Raw genomic sequence first — 13,775 nt, forward strand, 5'->3', positions numbered from 1 at the left:
CCAGCTGTGTTACATACAAAACTGGTGGACTTACATGAGCTATTGTTAGAAAGCCAAACAAGTAGAATTGAAACTTACTACCATGCTCCAGCTTTCCTTCCTATAGGAATGTCAACAGTGTGTTTGGGACTTTCCAGGCATTTAAAATTGGTGGAAAGGTTATTAACACTTGCTGGAGTCTCACTTTCCAATGTTGTCTCCAAATACATGGCCACCGTACCTCTAAGTGAAGTTACCGTGTATGTTCTTCTGCAGAAGAGAAATCTGTATACACAGTCCAACTTAAATGTTGGTTTTAAATGTTTTTCGCTGTTGATCCACAAATATCTCAACTAATCTCCTGCATTTTAGTAAATCTGTGACTCATTTAACAATAGCTCCTGGACATCAGTTTCGAGTCGACTTCCCGCTTGGAACTGCAGTGAACAGGGAGTGTGACAGTCATTGGAAGAGCTTGTCCAGGTTTGAAGAATTAGGGTACAAGGCAGGAAGCATATTTCTACTTTGGGGGAAATGGGCTTCTAGTTTCTTCTCTTCCTGTGGAAAATATCTCCCACTGGGTCTCAGCAGGGTTTTTTCTAAAAGCTCATTATGGATCTGTTATTTGGCCTCCTGAAGACTTTTGTGTTCTGTGAGCTTCATGGCTTTTAGTCCTCGCAGAGCAGTTGTTCCATGTCATTATTACACGGTTCATAAGAGATCTGGACCCATAGTTTACAGTTTATCAGGCTGGCGGGTTCTGAAGGCATCAGTAACAAAGAACATGTATAGATTTCCAAGCGCATTCTCTGTCCCTAGCATTTTCTGCCTGTGTAGGATGTACTTGACCATAAAATGGTATTTTGTATTGAATGACTTGGGTATCATTCTGCTAATTATAAAAAAATTCTGTATTTCCCTTCAGTTCTAGCATTCATGATGATGTAGAACCATACTGAATGTTAAGAAACCCTTCTCTCCAAGGCAGACCAGCAAAGGTCTTCATAGTGTACAAAATCATAGCTTATACCTCTTGCCACAAAATTAATATTTTGCAATTTTCACTTTATATCCCTCTAATGGCAAATTCTCTAGTCCCTGTGTCCCCAAGCCCCAAATTGCTCTTCATTTTCAGGCCGTTTTATGCCCAAGGGTCCCAATGGAAACAGAATGGTGGTTGCAGAATTGATCCGATACTCATGCATTAGGTTCAACAGCATCATTAAGATAAGTAAAACCATCAGATGAACTGGTTTGGGCTTTCCTACTTTATTTTTTATTATTGCTGGGGTTTTTTGTGGGTTTTTTTTTTTTTTTTTTTTTTGTCACAAGACAGGTCTCCAAATCTGAAGAAATAGAATGAAAAAGAAAGGCATGCTTTATATTCTTCTATAACCCCCACCTGCCTCTCTCTCCTAGAAATGCAGCTCTTCTTTACAACTGCCAAATTTTTAATGCTTCTGCCACTAAAATACGGTCTGCATTCAGATAGGTTTAGACTCCACGTCCCAGTACAAACTTGCAGCCGTAATTTTCTCTCCGTGTACAGTAAGCCATCATTAATTATTTAACTTAATGTATTAAAGTATATTTTGGTTTGCCTAGTGGAGCGATGAAAGAGGTAATAGTACTGAGAATAAAGAGTTAATAACAACAGCTGTTGTTTATTCAGAATTTACTATAATCAACGCTACAGGAAATATTTTAGACATTGCTTCATTTTATTCTTAAAATGACCTTATAGTAGACACAGCTAATGTCACTAACATGAACCTTCGTTCCCAGACACTGAGCTGTGCACCACATTCATTATTGTCTTTGTTCTGCAACAACCAGTGTTATCCTCATTTTACAGGTGAGGAAACTGAAGCTCTAGGACGTTGAGTCAGTTGCTCACTTGTAGCCATTAAGTGGTGTGGAGGAATTCAAGCCCTTCCCATCAGGTCTTCTGCCTCCAGTGCACCATATGGTATGTATTAAAGAAGGTTTTTGCCATCTTACAGATAGTGGAACTGAGATAAGAAGAATTTAAAACAACTCGGGGCGCTTGGGTGGCTTAGCTGGTTAAGCGTCCAACTTCATCTCAAGTCTTGATCTCGTGGTCCGTGAGTTCGAGCCCCATGTCAGGTGGGCTCTGTGCTGAGAGCTTGGAGCCTGGAGCCTGCTTCGGATTCTGTGTCTCCTTCTCTCTCTCTTTGCCCTCTCCTGCTCGCACTCTGTCTCTCTCTCTCTCTCTCTCTCAAAAATAAATAAACATAAAAGAAAAAAATTTTTAAAAAGAAGAATTTAAAACAACTTGTCTAAGGTTCCATGGCTATCAGGTTTCTGTGATTCCAGTGTCCATGTGCAAAACCATTGTGCTACACATTAAAAAATGATTTCTACTCTATTCTTATTTTTTAAACTTTAATATAATTGAACTATTAGTCACCCACAGACATTGTCTCTTCCAACTCTGGTAAAGATATAGATTAAAAATCCTACTCTGAAAGTTTAAAATGTCTCTATTGGGAAGAAAGTCCTAAAACCGTTCTAGCTGAACAGAAAATATTTCCATCTGTCACATTTGTGGATGCCACGTGGGGTTTTTATATAATGTTTTTGTTTGGTCCTGAAGGCACAGATTAATTTTTGCTTTCTTTTGGCAGATAGCCTCAGATTCTGGTGAATTTTTAAACCTTGAGCTAAGAATAAAAATTCAAATATATAAGTAAGACAGTAGCAAATATATATGGGATGATAAGCACACTTCGGCTGAGAGGATGAAGAAAAACCATAGTGCACAGACCTTGTGAGGAACAAAAATGAATTAGAATCCGTGTGCGTGGCAAACCTACCGATACACTAAGCCTCCATTCTGTTGCTTCTTGGGACCCTCCCCTGATTCCTCCAGCGAGTGGGAAAGAGCATTCCTCAGTATAACACCATCGTAACAATTAGTTCATTTCATTTTAGTTTTTTAAGCTTATTTATTTATTTTGAGAGAGAAAGGGAGGGAGAGAGAGAGAATAAAAGGGGAGGGGCAAAGAGAGGGAGACAGAGAATCCCAAGCAGGATCCACACTGTCAGTGCCGAGCCCAGTGCAGGGCTCAAACTCAAGAACCGTGAGATTATGACTTGAGCCAAAATCAAGAGTTGAACACTTAACCGACTGAGCCACCCAGGTGCCTCAGTTCACTTCCTTTAAAATTATTATTATTATTATTTTTTAATGTTTATTTATTTTTGAGACAGAGAGAGACAGAGCATGAACAGGGGAGGGTCAGAGAGAGAGGAAGACACAGAATCTGAAACAGGCCCCAGGTGCTGAGCTGTCAGCACAGAGCCCAATGCGAGGTGCTGAGCTGTCAGCACAGAGCCCAATGCGGGGCTCGAACTCACGGACCGTGAGATCATGACCTGAGCTGAAGTCAGACACTTAACCGACTGAGCCACCCAGGCGCCCCTAAAATTATTTTTTTTAATGTTTTATTTATTATTGAGAGACAGAGTGTGAGCAGGGGAGCGGTAGAGAGAGAGACATTAAGAATCCAAAGCAGGCCCCAGGGTCTGAGCTGTCAGCACACATCCTGACACAAGGCTTGAACTCACAAGCCCTGAGATCATGACCTGAGCCAAAGTTGGACGCTCAACCGACTGAGCCACCCAGGCGCACCACATTTCCTTTTAAATACATATTTGACGGCTCTCCGATTTGACTCCATACTCATTGAAATCAGGGACCAAATGTTACTGACTTGGTGTTCCTGGTCTCTGGCACATTTCAGTAATATGCAGACATTAATCAAGTGAGTTCATAGTCAACAGATAAACTTGCTGAGCGTTTATCACATTCCCGACACTCTGTGAGGCACTGGGATAGCATGACATAAAAAGAAAGCGGAATATTTAACCAAGAATGGACATTGGACTGGGAGTCGGAGACCTTGAATTCCAATCCTATTCTTTTTTGCTAATTCATTGTTAGACTTTAGACAGCGTTCCTGAAAGGACGTCTGATTCAAAGACCTCTAAGGGGCACCTGGCTGGCTTAGTCAGTAGAGCATTCGACTCTTGAGTCTCAGGGTTGCGAGTTCAAGCCTGGGTGTGGAGACTACTTAAACTAAATTAAAAATTAAAAAAAAAAAGCCAAAACATCTAAAGTCTTTCCAACTCTGCAAGAATACTTACTTATCATTGTCTCAGATGTATGTGTGTGTGTGCGTCGGGAGCCATATCTTAGGTGTGGGAGGCTCACAGTGCGGTCGGAATAGTCGGTCCGTGTGGTCAGAAGAGGACATAAGAGTACAGGAAAATGCTTCCGTGAGGGTGTGAATCCTAAATGTGGATGAATGCCGTGGAGAGCGAATTCTACAATGTTCATAAGCTTGCGAAAGGACACAGGACCGCAACAACAAGGCTTTTAAAGCGATTATCAGAGCAAGAATAGGAGAGCTTAAGCCTGATGATGAGACATGATGGTGTGGTGTTGATAGATGATGTGCAAAGTGGGAATCTGCTCAGTGAAGGAGAAAGAGCTTTTGGTTGAGGGGGTAGAATAAACATGGTCCAAAGGAAAGGTGAGCCCCAGGCAGGCAAGTAGATGAGAAGAGTGCATGAGTGAGTGCCAGAGTCTACACCTGCAGTGAGAAAGGTAGCCACTGAGACTGAATTCCTACTGTTTGATTTCTGAGACCCACAATGATTGGGTAAGACGGTGAAGGCCCGGAGACAGCCTAGCAGGAACCTGGTTTGCATGGTGAGGAAGAAGGTGCGTTGTGTAAGTTACAGGCTCATAATAGCTATTGCTAGCAACATTGTGGCTGATTTTCTGGACGCTGGGAATGGAAAACAGGCTGATTAATATGGAGCTAAAAGTTAACTTCAACTATTTCTTTTAATGTTTGGTTGTCCACAGATGATTATATCTGTCTTTCAGTTTGACTTCTGACAAAATCATGATGTCTTTTTGGAGAATACGGAAAGTGAGTGTGGCTGACCCTCTAGTTCGGTTTATTTGTAACTAGTCAAAAGGCCTTCTCAAAAAGATAGTTGCTGATTATTATATTCTTCAGGCCTGAACATATAGCAGGTATCAGTGTTTACTAATTACTGAGTATCTACACAGACTGACAGTGCCCTTCCTGGGAGGAGGGCGCTATTGGAATGCCACAGGGCTTTCTTCAAGTTCCAAAAGTTAGGTAAAGCTGTGGATCCAGAGAGACTGGGAGGCACAAACTCTGTGCCCAAGTGATCAGAATGAAATACAGCGTCGTAGTGAAATTTTTCACTTGGATCTTTGAGGAAGTAAGTCCCCGCCCTGGCCTGGGATGGTAGAGAACACACGCACAGTGGTCAAAGTGTGGGGTGGAGGGATGTGTGTGGCTTTTCAAAATAAATTAGAAAATAGATTTCAGCTGCTTTCACCCACACTGAACACTGTAGACCAAGTTGACATAGCAGTTTGGGGGTACGGAGGCCTGTGCGTTTTTTCCCTCTAGGTTTACAGATCCAAAGGCTTCTTTTTGCAAAATTGCCATTAGCATCGTTATGCTGTTACCAGTATCCATCCCTCAGTACTGCTTCTGCCTGGAGACTAATTTTCCTAAGATGGTAACAACAGTGTTTGTGTCTTACTCCAGTCCTGTTGCCTATGAATGTAATATTGAAGCACTTGGGAATGACATTTGCTACCTTCCAAGACCTGGCCTTCCCCTTCCTCGCGAGCCTTACCTGGTTTCCTCCTTCAGTGGTGAGCTGTGTGCTTGGGACAAGCCTGGGCTCTGTTCTCCAGCCTTGTTTTCTCTTGATCTTACTTGAAATGCTGTTCATGTGACTTTTCACTGTAAAGAAAGTTAGCACGCTGTCACCTGCAAGAAGCCGCAGTAATGGTCCTCCGTGATAGAAATGTTCATTCTAGGGGTGTTAATTCTGTTTTATGGGGATAGACTAGCTCCTTCACTGGGATTTAAGCTCTTTGAAGCAGTGGCTATGTTTAAGCACCTCTGCTTTCCTGTCGGGTCACTTTGGGGCTCAGTTATCACAGAAGCTTGCTAACGGAGTGCATTGGCGCCCAACCTGAACTTCGGATCCTTGAGAGTCATGGCGCCCTTGTCTGTGCCTGGCCAGGGCAGCCTGGCTGAAGAAGCTGTGGGATCCTTTCCTTTCCCCCCACCCGGTTCTTTATTTCTAAACTCCTCCCGGACCCTTTTCTCCTTCCATTTGCTGTAAGTTTTCACATGTAAACTGCGCTTGCTTTTTCTTTTTTTTTTTTTTTTTATTATTTAAATTTTTTTTTTTTTTTCAACGTTTATTTATTTTTGGGACAGAGAGAGACAGAGCATGAACGGGGGAGGGGCAGAGAGAGAGGGAGACACAGAATCAGAAACAGGCTCCAGGCTCTGAGCCATCAGCCCAGAGCCCGACGCGGGGCTCGAACTCACGGACCGCGAGATCGTGACCTGGCTGAAGTCGGACGCTTAACCGACTGCGCCACCCAGGCGCCCCTGCGCTTGCTTTTTCTTCCTGTCTAGTCTGACCTGCTTGCTTTCTCACAAAGCCCACTCACTGTCGCTCTTTTCTCCCTTCCTGTCCTCATCGATCTTTCTCAAATATGATTTTCTCTTCCAGCCTCCTCTCCTCTGTCAGCCTCAGGAATGGAGAGTGGCAATGCTCGCAGGCGTGTTTTAACAAATGGAGGTGGACGCTGACTCTGTATGGAACGGTCATTCGCGGTGGTGGCTTTCAAACCAGATGAAAGCCTTTGCCCTTGTTTTCATTCTCTTCAGAAGGATTTCCAACTAAATCCTTATCCTGCCACCTGGAAATAACTGAGTTAGATGGCTGCTATCTAATCAAAGTATTTTATTCAAACATTTGACGCTGTTCGGGGATTAAGAAAACACAGGTCGACACTAAGCTCCATGGTAGCCAGGGTTTGGGAGAAGTTCTGAACTGCAGTATGTATACTGTGATGAATTTCATAGACTTGCGCGATGGGTTACAGTATAGTCCGTTCTTTCAACATTGAACTATTTTAATCCTGGTTATAATTCCATTGAAGGCTGGCTTCCCTCACCAGCTTGTTCAGCTAGCTAAAAGTGTAGCTATCATCCACAACCCTGGTTATTTAAACACAATTCAGACATCATAAATAGCAATTCCAAAGGGGAGCTTGGTTTCACAAGAGGAGATTTGATGCGGTGAAGAAACTCTCTCAGAAATTTGCCAGAGACCTTGTGAGTCCTAAAATATCCTCTGTTTCCTACCAGCCAGATCTGGCAGCTTGGGAACTATTCTTACAAATAATGACAAATATTTCACCAACTCACAACATGTTGCTTTTTGTTTCGGTATTAATTTTGTTTGTTCATATTTTTAACTAGGAAAGTTAGTAGAGTAGTGTGATGGCCAGCCAGCAAATCTCAGGAAAAGAATTACTCTCTTATTGAACATTTAAGCAAATGTTTCTTGAACACTGTCTATGTGCAAGTCATATTGAATGTTTTTGGTAATAGGATATGAATCGAACAGGATGTTTGACCACAACAAGTGAAAGAAGAGGGGCATTATAATACAGCAGTTGCTATAGAATACTTGCTAAAATGCTCTGAGAAATGGCTCGTGTGGGATTTGCTGAGTCAGTCAGAGAGGGCTTCCTAAAGGTAGTGGGATGTGAACTTTGATGACTAGCCAGATTTAATACGTGAAATGTGGCATGGAGGGTAAGGGGGACTCTAGATGAATGAGAAATTATTCACAAAGTCCCAGAAATAGTATACTATCAATTACGGAGAATATTGTTGGGTTTTAGCTTTATGTAAATGAAAGGGGGCAGTTAGAGATAAAGTTAAATCCCATAGGTCTGAAATCCCAGATTTAACTCTGGTAGGTGATGGGGAATGTTGTATCCATTATTCCACTCTTTAAACAACTTGAGAGCTGTGTTTGAGAATAATCGGATAATTAACCTGTCCTCAGCGTATAATTTTGACTGTGGAGGAAGAGAAATTGGGAGTTTGGAAGGCCAGTGGGGAAGTTATGATAATGGTCTACTAAGAGTAACTTAGAGCTGACATGGGCTGGGAAGGGTAGGATTAAGTTGGAGGATAGAATTGAGAGACAGCAGGTTGTGAATATTTCTAGGATTTAGAACCCAATTGGAAGATGAGAGGAAGAAGAAAGGGAGGAGTTAAAGATGCTTATGAAGAGTAAAACCTGAGAAGTGACCTCATTAAGGAAGTCAGACAAGTCAAGCAACACTGGTGGAAGGGGAGTTAAGCTTTTCTAGCGATGCATGAATGTACATGAGTTCCCCAGTGGAGAGTCAGAGATGTGAAATGGGAACTCAGGCTACAGTCTGAAATACAGGCTTGGGATTCATTAGCACAGAGGTAATGGTGGCAGATGTAGGAGTGGATATGAATGCCATGGGAGGGTATAAAGAGAAGATGGCCAGAGATATGCTTCTCAGGGGAAGGTGGTCTACTTGTAGGTGAGGGAAGATGGCCAAATTGAAATAGTGAGTGAGGTCAGGGAAGAGCCAGACTTAGGATCATAAAAGACTGGATAAGAGAGAGTTTCAAGGAAGGAGGGGTCAGCAGTGTCCATGGAAACAGAGAAATAAGGAAGTTGAGAATGGAGAGGGAGAAATTAAATGTGGTAGTTAAGAGTTCATTGGTGACTTTCACAAGAGGAGATTTTAAACCGTGAGTTGCTGGAATGTATTTTCTTTGTGAGTCTAGGGTTTGATGGTTTGGGGCCTGTTAAGTGTTCTGAATTTTTCCATTTGTTTAAAATTACACAGATAATGAAAGATGGTGTGTGTGTGTGTGTGTGTATGAGAGAGAGAGAGAGAGAGTACTTTGTGACCAGGGGACTGTTTTATATAATAAGTGATAAAATTATCAAAGTAAAATATACTTTGAGCTCACATTTCATTAATAATAGAAACACTAATTCAGCCATAAAAGGAAATCTTCAGAATTTTACATTATCCAGTAAACAAAACTTCTCCCCAAACTATGTCAATTCAAAAGATGGCCCCTTTTCATCATGAAACAACAGCACAAATATCTAAACAATTGTTGAACTGACGAGCATGCCCCAGAACTATTGGATTATCATCTTTTTTCCTTCTTTTCAGAACAGACTGAGCTATGATAGCAACCGGTGGAGTGATAACTGGCCTGGCTGCCTTGAAAAGGCAAGACTCTGCCAGATCACAACATCACGTCAACCTCAGCCCATCACCTACTGCCCAAGAGAAGAAACCAGTCAGGCGTCGGCCACAGGCCGATGTCGTAGTCGTTCGAGGCAAAATCCGGCTTTATTCCCCATCTGGTTTTTTTCTCATTCTGGGAGTGCTTATCTCCATTGTAGGAATCGCAATGGCGGTCCTCGGCTATTGGCCCCAGAAAGAACATTTTATTGATGCTGAGACGACACTGTCGACTAACGAAACTCAGGTCATTCGGAACCAAGGCGGCGTGGTGGTTCGCTTCTTTGAGCAACATTTGCATTCTGACAAAATGAAAATGCTCGGCCCTTTCACAATGGGGATTGGCATCTTCATTTTCATTTGTGCAAATGCCATTCTTCATGAGAACCGTGACAAAGAAACCAAAATCATACACATGAGGGATATCTATTCCACAGTCATCGACATCCACACGCTAAGAATCAAGGAGCAAAAGCATATGAATGGTATCTACACTGGTTTGATGGGAGAAACAGAAGTAAAACAGAATGGGAGCTCCTGTGCCTCGAGGCTGGCAGCAAATACCATTGCCCCTTTCTCAGGTTTTAGGAGCAGTTTTCGCATGGACAGCTCTGTCGAGGAGGATGAGCTGGCGCTAAACGAAAATAAGAGTTTGGGGCATCTTATGCCACCTTTGCTTGCTGACAGCTCTCTGTCTGTCTTTGGCCTCTATCCACCTCCTTCCAAAACCACTGATGATAAGACCAGCGGCCCTAAGAAATGTGAAACCAAATCAATTGTGTCATCGTCCATCAGCGCTTTTACATTGCCTGTGATCAAACTGAATAACTGTGTTATTGATGAGCCCAGTATAGATAACATCACCGAGGACGCTGAGAACCTCAAAAGTAGGTCAAGGAATTTGTCGATGGATTCCCTTGTGGTCCCTTTGCCCAACGCCAATGAGTCCTTCCAGCCAGTCAGCATGGTGCTCCCCAGGAATCATTCCATCGGGGAGTCTCTGTCGAGCCAGTACAAGTCCTCTGTGGCCCTTGGGCCTGGGGCTGGACAGCTCTTATCTCCTGGGGCTGCTAGAAGACAATTTGGGTCCAACACATCTTTACATTTGCTCTCGTCACATTCAAAATCCTTAGACTTAGACCGGGGTCCTTCCACCCTAACTGTCCAGGCAGAACAACGAAAACACCCAAGTTGGCCTCGGTTGGATCGGAGCAACAGCAAAGGATATATGAAACTAGAGAATAAAGAGGACCCGATGGAGAGGCTGCTTGTACCCCAAGCTGCAATCAAAAAAGACTTTACCAATAAGGAGAAGCTTCTTATGATTTCAAGGTCTCACAATAATTTGAGTTTTGAACATGATGAGTTTTTGAGTAACAACCTAAAGCGGGGAACTTCTGAAACGAGATTTTAATGTTCAGAAATATATCATTTTACAAGGCTACATATTTTAAAACAATTTTCACCAGTGTTTCCTTGTTAAAGTATTGGTTAAAAGCCCTTTTAATCAAATGATGTGTAGTGTTAGACCTGGCTGTTTATACTGGAGATGGTTATATGTTTGGGTTACATATGATTGCAGCACTTTATATTATCACAAATGATTTTACATTTTCCATTCCTTTGAAAAGATTATCTCTCTTATTAATATGAATACAGAACACTTCCATCTGAATTAAAGCTCGCATTCCTTACTTTCAAGTTCTTTCATTGATGGTCATATACATAGAATGAAGTGTCCAGTTTGGAAGAGGTAAGGTACCAAAGTGTGGACTAGAAGTACCAAATTTAGGGCCAAGATTCAATATATACTTCTAAGTGAGCATGAGTGCAAATCTTAGATGTGATTTTCTAAATAATTGCTTTTTTACAAAATTGGTTAAATTATCTAATAGGAAAAAGATCTGGTTTCTGGGCGAGCTAAATAATGTGAATTCGTGAAACTGGTTTAGTTCTACTTGAGCTAATTGATAGGAATTGTTTAAGCTGGTTGTGATCAGTACCCTGAGCTCTAGGTAGGTAGTATTTTTTTTCAGCATTACTTCTATTTTAGTGATATTTTATCAAGAAACCATGTATTCAAGCACCATGGCTGAGAATGCCAGGGATTTGTAGGGGTAAATATCAAAATGCTAATAGCTATAACTTTAGATATTCAGAATCAAAATTTCTTTGCAACTAACTTGAAAAAGGAATGAACCAATTAGTTTGTAGACATGCTATCTTGAAATAATTATATACATGAAGAAAATGTTGACTAATCAACAAAAATACACTACGGGTTAGTTAATGCTAACTAGTCTCAGTACCTTTCCTAGCCATCTCTTTTATTATCCAACATCCACTCATCCCCAAATCCTCACTTCCCCTCAATATTTTTTAGATCCTGTTATCTGGAAAATAATCAGCTAACCCTGACATTTCTTTTTTATCTTTGCCTCTCACTCGCTTGGTGATTCAAGAAAATTTAGTCCTTGAAAAATTGCTTTGAAATTTACCTTGTGCAGGAAAGCCTTATGATGACCCCAAAGATTTTCTTATGATGTAAGGCCTTTTGGGGATTTTGGTTCTCAGTTATTGAAGATAATAAATACTAAAATGGATGTTTCCATTAGAAAATGTTTATGTTTTCCATTAAGGTAACATGTGACTTTAAGAATTGTTTAATGGAATACTCAGGAAATTTTACAGGTTTTTCCCAATGCCTAAATGTTTCTGAGCATCAGTATTGCAGCTGTTGTGGAAGCGGAGAAAGAGTATACATTTCTGTTCGTAGCTCCCCGCGATTCCAGCTTGTGTTGGCGTCACGGGCTTCCCTGATTTGAGACCATGTTACTTGTTAGAACACCAAGCCTGTGTATTGTAATAGAGTGGGCTCAATATTTTACTATCAAGCATTTAATAAATTTCTGTTCTTAATAGAAATTTGTGTTCTTCCTACATTTGCTATTGCTTTTTAAATAAAATGTACAATTCTGTTTAAAATACTGTTTTTTGAACTTTCAAAATATCTTCCACTGAAGGCACCTGATACTTTAGTATATGTGTCGGGTTCTGTGGCTTTCTTATTTTGTTTCCATTAGATTAAAGCGCTAGTCTATCCACCTATTGAATTAGGCTATTTTCATATTTATTCTCTTCATGTGATGATTGATGTTTTGAGTCAACTTGACTATACTGAGGGATGCCCAGATTTCTAGGTGTGTTTGTGAGGGTATTTTCAGAAATTCTCATTTCAATCGGTCACCTGAGGAAAGACCACCAGTGCAGGTGGACATTACCTACTCTGTTGAGGAATTGAATAAAACAAAAAGAGAAAGAGCAAATCTGTTCTCTGGGCTTGAGCTGGGACATCTGTCTTCTCCTGAACTCAGACATTGGCACTCCTGCTCCTTAGACCTTGGGACTTAGATGGAGGTTTATACCGTTATCTCCTCTGGTTCTTAGGCCTTCAGTTTGGACTGGAACTACACCATCAGATCTCCTGGGCCTCTGTAGTTTGAAGATGGCAGATTGTGGGGTTTCTTGCCCTCCACAATTATGTGAGCTTATGCTTCATAATAAACCTCACTATATATATATCTCTCATTTATCTATCTATCAATCATCTATCTCCCATGGGTTCAGTTTCTCTGGAGAACCCTGACTAATATACTTGGGATCATTTTCACTTAAAATTTCAGGAAAATAACCAGAAATATAGCACCTAGCATATGTCAGTGATGCTTCCAGGTTTGAAAACAGTGGCTGTAAACACCCCTGAGGTGACAAATGACTAAAGCCATGTAATTTGCTCAGTTCCCCCCTGAAAGAGCTGTAGCAATTAGAAGAAGATTAAACAGCATGGGTCTTGGAGAATCCAAATAAAGGAATTGGGGCTCAAAGCAATGATTCCTGCTCAAACCTTCTCTCCATCAAACACCCTGAGTAGTTTATTTCCCAAACAAATCAACTTTATTAAATGATTAACTTTACCTTAAATTAATCAGACACATGTTGCTACTTAAAGCCTCGGATGAATATGAGACAGTGGATGTGACCATATTGACTTGATACAATTCTACCCAAAAGTACTTGGAATTTTAGAGTGCATTTTATACATTTCCTTTAGGCTTTTATAAATATTGAAAATTACTTAGGAACTCCCATTTCTTCCTCTGGGAAACTTCCGGTATCTGGCTCTGGGCTACCTGCCTCTAGCCCAAAGAGTTTCTAAGACCTGTGGCCTATCTGAGATGTATTAGTTTGCTCAGGCTGCCATCACAGAGTACCACAAATTGGATGACTTAAACAATAGAAATTTATTTTCTATTGGAGGCTAGATCTGGAGGCTACAAGTCCAAGGTCAAGCAAGGTGTTTGGTTTCTCTTGAGGCCTATCTCCTTGGTTTATAGGAGGCCATCTTTTCACTATGGCCTCCCATGACCTTTCCTTTGCATGCACATCTCTATGTCTCTTTTCTTATAAGTATCAGTCATATTGGAATAGGGCTTTATCCTATGGGCCTTATTTTCACTTCAATGACCTTTTTGAAGGTTCTACCTACCTCCAAATATGATTCCATTCTGAAGTACGAGGGGTTAGGATTTCAACGTAT

General features: G+C 41.3%; 1 protein-coding gene across 2 annotated transcripts in view; it reads left to right on the forward strand.

Moving 5' to 3' along the window:
* Positions 1–12,762, forward strand: part of TMEM200A (transmembrane protein 200A) — a 75,617-nt gene extending 62,855 nt beyond the window's left edge. For both annotated transcript variants that reach the window (XM_086707824.1, XM_086707822.1), the window contains one exon: positions 9,109–12,762. In XM_086707824.1, the coding sequence (XP_086563950.1) occupies positions 9,117–10,592 (1,476 nt within the window). In that variant the 5' untranslated portion in view covers positions 9,109–9,116 and the 3' untranslated portion in view covers positions 10,593–12,762. The remainder of the gene's footprint in view (positions 1–9,108) is intronic.
* The last annotated feature ends 1,013 nt before the right edge of the window (positions 12,763–13,775 follow it).

This window comes from Puma concolor, chromosome B2 (genome assembly GCF_028749965.1).
Source record: "Puma concolor isolate L17-30 chromosome B2, mPumCon1.1.hap2, whole genome shotgun sequence".
Taxonomy (NCBI): Eukaryota; Metazoa; Chordata; class Mammalia; order Carnivora; family Felidae; genus Puma; species Puma concolor.